Source organism: Brassica oleracea, chromosome C8 (genome assembly GCF_000695525.1).
Source record: "Brassica oleracea var. oleracea cultivar TO1000 chromosome C8, BOL, whole genome shotgun sequence".
Taxonomy (NCBI): Eukaryota; Viridiplantae; Streptophyta; class Magnoliopsida; order Brassicales; family Brassicaceae; genus Brassica; species Brassica oleracea.
In genome coordinates this window covers 13,407,964-13,415,138 of record NC_027755.1, presented here as the reverse complement: position 1 = coordinate 13,415,138, position 7,175 = coordinate 13,407,964, and the positions used below count along the sequence as shown (strand labels likewise).

Sequence of the window (7,175 nt, the reverse complement as noted above, 5' to 3'; positions counted from 1 at the left end):
TCATCATTCGACATCAGTTCATTGAAATCACCTGTCAATAGCCAAGCTTCATCTCTTCTAACACCAATGTCTGTTAATCTATCCCACACTTCCTGTCTCCTTGCCCTCACCGGATCGCCATAAACGCAGGAGAGGAAAAAGGACACAGACCGACATATCACCTTCATATCAATGATCCTATTATCACCAGAAAGAATCTCAACGTTGTAACTATCCTTCCAGAAAACCGCCAAACCTCCACTCAAACCTCGAGGCTCAACAGTAAAAACTTTATCATAACCCAAACTCTTCTGAAACCCTGCCATATACTCAAACTTTTGCTTAGTCTCCATCAAGAACATAATATCCGGAAAGAAGCGACGACGAACTTCCCGGATGGTTTGAACTGCCTCAGTGCTACCTGCACCTCGGCAGTTCCAGCTCCATACACTCATTGGGGCAGCAGCGGCTTCAAACTGGAAGCCACCGAAATGGATGTAGGAGTCGAACTTTTCTTGGATGGAGACATTGAGACAGTTTCTGGTTTACGTTTACCACCAGACTCCAACGGTGGCATCGTAATCTCAGAAGACGGAGATGCTTTCGCAGAAGATTTTCCAGCTTGAGCTTTACGTTTCCAGGATGGAGGACGGCGGCGAGCACCCTTAACACCATTACTATCACCGGCAGATGGTGTCTTGGAAGACAAACCAATCTGAAAACCCGTAGAGATAGATGGAGTTAACGTAACTGCCGCACCAGAGCATTCTGATTCAGAGTATCCTTCTTGAACATCTATCTCCTTCGACAGTGTAAGCGAAGCAGTCGCCCTAGGTTTCAGATGGACTCGAGGGAGATGATCTGGGTCTGGATAGGAGAAGACGTGCCCCTTTCCTTTATCAAGATCTGAGGTAAATCTCGTGAGAATAACCATATGAGACTGACTCTGGTCCTCAATAGCTTGTCTGACTCTCATGATCCTGGCTTGTCTCTCCGTCTTATCTGAGTGAGAAATGTAAAGCAAGGCCGCTTTACGCTCTTGTGGATGTAGTTCTGAAAACAGGGGAGGGAAACCAGGAGGACCTTCCACAATATCATTCATAGCAATGACCGATGTACTTCTGGGGGGAGACTGCTCACTACTAGATGGTCCTGACTTAGTTATAGGCACTGACTTAGAACCTTTCTTCAATATTGGGCACCTAAACTTCTCATGAGTCAGACGCAAGCAATGGAAACATTTCTTATGGATCCTTTCATACTCAAACTCAATGGAAACTGTTTCTTCCTTGCTCACCGTAAGCTTACGAGAGGATTTAGTAGGATTCTCCGTATCAAAGGTGATCAAAGCACGTATGTAGTCCTTCGTGTGGGAGACCTTAGGATCAAACGCTATTTCTTCAACATGACCAATTTCAGAGGCCAATATGTGCATCGTATCACCCGTGAAAAACTTCATCGGAATATTCCTTATACGGATCCAAATCTCCATGTATCGAAGAAAGTCTGGTGGCGGCTCAGCAGTCCACCTTTCTAAGACCATAGCCCAGTGGTTATAGGACCAAGGGCGATCCTTGAGCACAGTCTCAAGATCTTCCTCCCGCTGGAAGATAAACTGAAACCTATCCCTTGACAGAGCTATGCCTCTTACTCTCCCATAAACACGCCATGCCGTTGGCATGTACTCAATCATCTTAGCCATCGGCTGACAATCAGGGTTCAACAATCTTCCTAATAAACTAATTGAGTTACCATCAAAGACTCTGAATCTCGGGCTATCCGGTAAAGTGAGTGGAACCTCATCCTCCTCAATAGACATCGACTTGAGGCTTTGGTGCAATGAATCAACTATCGTCGGCGGCAGAGAAAGGGGGCGGAGCAGCTGAGATTGCAGGACTCTATGGATCTCCGGTAATAGGTCAGAGCAAATCAATGAAAATTTTCCTTTGATGGCGCAAAATTGAACACAAATCCTTAAAGACATCATGATAGAAGGAAAGAAAATCAATTTCCTCGCTACTTTAGGCAAGAAATCGAGCAAGAGAAATCTTTGGTGAATAATTAAGGAAGGAGGGAGATGGAAAAAAGGAAACAAGAATATTTTCCAGAATAATAACCACCGTAGCCAAAGGCCAGAAATTGAGTCCACTCACGGTGAGGGAAAAGAAAAAAACTTATTTAAATAAGGAAATAGAACCACCGGAAATCGCCCTCTTAGAGAAACTTCATCTAGGCGTCTACATTGATTTCTTAATCTAAAGAAATCCACCAGTGTAGCTTTAATCATCTAAATTTTGAATTGGTAAAACTTATTCAACCGTGTTCTCTGAAAGTCGTATTAATTATGTTGGTTGCCATTTAAATTATTATGTTGTTACCATGTTAAATTGTAGCTTTTATTATCTAGAAGTTTGAAATGGTAAAATGTTGATTACACCGGCATCCCTAAGTTGTATTATGTTGGAAGTTATTTAAAATATTTTGTTGCTACCATGTTTATGTTAGTAATATCTTAAATGCACAAAATAAAGAAGATTATATCTTTAGTTGAAAAGATCATGTACTTGAAATTTAAAATGCCAAGTGATGGCAATGACTCAGTCAAACAAGCGACCGCAAAGGTCTAATTGATAATAAGATTGTTTATAAGTTTTATACGTGACGATTTTAATAATCTTTCATATTGCATGGGTTGTAGAGCTAAGCTAACTTGAAAAATGACAAATATGAACTTGGTGATTTTTTTTTTGTTTTATTGTTTCCTTAAGCAACAAGGAACCATAAATCATCTCCACAAGTTCTTTTAATTTTATTGTTTGTTAATCTTCTAAAAATGTTCACTTTTAGTTTATTACTAATATTTTTGTTTATAAAATTTTAAAACCAATCATTAATTTTATTTTCCCTAAGAAACTTCTATACAAAAATGTTATTGGGGGTGATTGGTTTGAATGTAACTATAAACATTTTACTGCAGAATTTAGGTTGTAGGAATTTTTGATTTAGCTGTAAGTGATGTAGGTTTAAAATTGATTGATACATCTATAGTGAAATCTCTATAAATTAATAATGTTGGAACTACACCAAAACTATCATTTTTTATTAATTTATAGAGATATTAATTTATCGACATACTAATTAAGCCAAAAACTCAATTTGGGACTATAAAATTATATTATTTTATAGAGATTTTTAGTGTATATTAATTTATAGAGTATTAATTTAAAGAGGTTATACTGTATATATTTTCTACAACCAAAAAGATAGGACTTTAGAAAATAAAGCTTTTACAGCCATTTTATTTATTTATTTTACTGTAGCTTTAAAAAACAAGATAAAGCTGATTGATTTAAAGGCTATATATTAATATTAAAGCTAAAGCCAATTCCTACAGCCCTTGAGAAGAAGAATCATCCACATCTACCTATCCATGCTTGATCATCCATCAAGCTATCTCCACTGTCACTCATCCACAGAAACGTATCCATTCGACTGTTGGAGACATGCAAATGACTTTGGAAGTTGTGCATTCTCTCTTTACTCAAGAAGCTTGGATGTTGTTTGTATTTACTATTATGTCCAGATCTAGATTAGTTTAAATATGTCTTGTAACCAAAATTTACAAGTTAAGGAATTATGTTTCTCCTTCTTTACTCTCTCACTCTCTTTTACTTTCTGGATTCACAACTCTCTCTCTCTCTCTTGTTCTTGAGCTGTTCATCCTGATTTCTTATTTTCTTACATGGTATCAGAGCTTCTAAGCTCCTAAAACACATTTCTACTTCCGCAAATCTCTTTACTCTTTTCACCTTTTTCCTCACTTCGTTCAAAATGGAGCAACACAGACCTATAAACATTCCAGTTGTTCTTAAAGGATTAAACTATCTACCCTTGTCAAGATTAACCAAGACAGCTCTTGGTGGAAGAGGTCTATGGAAGCACATCACTTCAAGTGAAGCACCAAGACAAACCACTCAAGGAAAAGATGGAAAGGAGATTGTAGTAATAGATGAAGGAAAATGGGCCTAGGAGGACCTTATGGTGCTGTCTGTTTTACAAAGCTCGCTTGACTCTTCTATTATGGAGGCATATTCTCACTGTGAAACCGCAAAAGAATTGTGGGATACCTTACACAAGGTGTATGGCAACACTTTAAATTTTACCTGAATTTTTGAAGTGAAGAAGGCAATCAACAACTTACAACAGGAAGAGATGAACTTTAACGAGCACCTTGGGAAGTTCAGTCAACTGTGGTCTGAGCTTGAAATGCTAAGGCCAAGCACCACTGATCCAAACATCCTCAATGAAAGGCATGAGCAAGAAAAGGTCTTTGGGTTACTTCTCACACTCAATCCAACCTTCAATGATGATGTTTGTTCTCAGCTACAAAAGGAACTAGGCTCAGATGGATTGTTTGGAGGAAAAAAGAGAGCTGTCTATGGGAAGCAAAGCTGAGAAGGTGGAGACTGCTGCAGAAAACAAAGTTGCGTACAAACAAGGGGGTGATAGGCGTGTGACTTGTGAACATTGCAAGAAACAAGGTCACGCCAAGAACATTTGCTGGGTCCTTCATCCATACCTCAGGCCACCTTCAACATCCAAGTTCAGCCAAACTAGAGCTCCTGAAGCCGTGCATAACCATGTGACTGGAAAGGCTATGGTGTCTACTTCTCATTCTGTGGGGCTACCTCTCAGATTCCTAATGATGATGCCTTCATCCGCAAGTCAGACATTGAAGCCCTTATCAAGGCTCTCAATGCAAACTCTGGTAACATCAGTGTCAATGCTCTAAACTCTATTCATAATGCATCTCACACTGCTAGGCCTTTAGTCATTGATTCAGGAGCTTCTCATCATATGCTTAGGGATGCTAAACTGATTAGTGATGTTAAACTTGCTCTAGGGAGTGTAGTGATTGAAAATGGAAATAAAATACCAATTGAAGGAGTAGGAAATCTGAAACTATTTGATAAGGAGTCTCAAGATTTTTATATGCCTACTTTCACATCTAACTTATTATCTGTTAAGAGAGCAACTAATGATCTGAATTGAAATGTTATTTTCAGTCCTAATGATGTTTACTTTCGGGATATTAAGACCAGCAAGATGCTGGGAAAAGGTGTGAGCAAGGGAGATCTTTATTTGCTTGAAGACACCAAAGTTTCTGATTTATCTTGTGCTTTTAATTATGCTTCTATTTTAGCTAGTGATGTGTTATGGCATGCTAGACTAGGCCATCCTCATTCTCGTGCTTTAAGCTTGATGTTACCTAATCTGTCTTTCAAAAATGAAACTTGTGAGGCTTGTATTCTTGGTAAACATTGCAAATCGGTTTTTACTAAATTTATGACTGTTTATGAGAAGTGTTTTGATCTAGTTCACTCTGATGTTTGGACAGAACCTTGTGCATCTAGAGAAAACCATAAATATTTTGTGACATTCATAGATGATAAATCAAAATATACATGGCTCACTCTGATTCAAAGTAAATATAGAGTTTTTGAAGCTTTTATTAACTTTTAGAACTATGTATCTAACCATTTCAATGCTAAGATCAAAAAATTCAGATCTGATAATGGTGGGGAATACACTAGCCATTTCTTCAAACAACACCTAGCAAAACATGGAATTATCCATCAAACAAGCTGTCAATACACACTACAACAAAATGGAGTTACTGAAAGGAAGAATCGCCATCTTATGGAGGTTGCAAGAAGCATGATGTTCCATACTAATGTTCCAAAGAGGCTTTGGGGAGATGATGGTGTATCATCTTGCTATCTGATCAACATAATTCCCAGCAAAGTCCTCCAAGATGCCTCTCCCTTTCAGGTAATAAATAAAATTAAACCTCCACTAGATCACTTGCGTGTGTTTGGGTGTATGTGTTATGTCTTGACACCAGGAGAACCGAGAAACAAGCTGAAAGCCAAGAGTGTCAAAAGCATGTTCATAGGATATTCCCACACGCAGAAAGGGTACTATGATGAGAAGAGTTGGGAAAGCCTTCAGGATCTCTCACAAGGACCTTCAGATAGGGCAAACAACTTGAAAATCATTTTGGAAAGCCTAGGCATCAGCCAGCCTCAAACCAGTGGGGTACCGAGCACTTCAACAATACCTTCAGTTGTTGATGAAGCTACACCAGTTGTAGAAACAATACATCCTGATCATGAGGGGGGAAATCAACCTAATATACATATTGTCCACAGAGAAGCTATCCACGAAGAAGCTGTCCACGAGGAAACTGTCCACCAGGAAGCTGTCCATGAGGAAGCTATCCAAGAAGAAGCTATCCAAGAAGAAGCTGTCCACGATTCAGCTGTCCATGATCAAGAAGGAATTCAACAAGAAGTTCAACCATTAAGGAGGAGTACAAGGATGAAGAAACCTTCTCAGTGGCTGAACACCAAAGTATACTTTAACAACAATGCCGTTGCTCATCCTATCCAAGCAACCTGTTCTTTAGCAAGTTATCCTCAAGAGCATGTAGTCTTCATCAGAAATCTGGATCAAGAGTACATTCCAAAGACTTATGAAGAGGCAATGGAGCTAGATGAGTGGAGAGAGTCAGTATGAAATCGGTGCCATGATCAAAAATGATTCTTGGTATGAAACTGAGCTTCCCAAAGGAAAGAAAGCAGTAACAAGTCGCCTACTCTTCACCATCAAGTATCTAGCTAATGGGAAACCAGAGAGGAAGAAGAAATGGCTAGTTGCAAGAGGATACACTCAAGTCTATGGAGAAGACTATCTGGAAAGTTTTGCACCAGTAGCAAAGCTCCACACCATAAGAATTCTACTCTCCTTAGCAGTCAATTTGGAGTGGGATTTATGGCAGATGGATGTCAAGAATGCTTTTCTTCAGGGAGAATTGGAGGATGAGGTTTATATGAGGCCACCTACGGGTATAGAAGAGTTTGTGAAACCAGAGAACGTCCTTAGATTGAAGAAGGCTATCTATGGATTGAAGCAATCACCAAGAGCTTGGTATCATAAGTTGAGTACAACTCTCAATGGAAGAGGGTTTGTAAAATCTGAAGCTGATCATACACTCTTCACCCTCACAAACAAGCAAGGAATTGTGGTGATTCTGATTTATGTAGATGATATTATCATCACAGGAAGTGACAAGAAAGGTATCATCTCAACCAAAGCTTTTCTTAAGTCTACTTTTGATATTAAAGATTTGGGTT

General features: G+C 38.9%; 1 protein-coding gene across 1 annotated transcript; it reads right to left on the bottom strand.

Annotated features, from left to right (window-relative positions):
• Positions 1–430: 430 nt before the first annotated feature.
• On the bottom strand, positions 431–1,798 carry LOC106308698. Its single transcript, XM_013745830.1, has one exon. It carries the CDS (start codon positions 1,796–1,798, stop codon positions 431–433), a length of 1,368 nt encoding a protein of 455 aa, XP_013601284.1.
• Between the last annotated feature and the right edge of the window lie 5,377 nt (positions 1,799–7,175).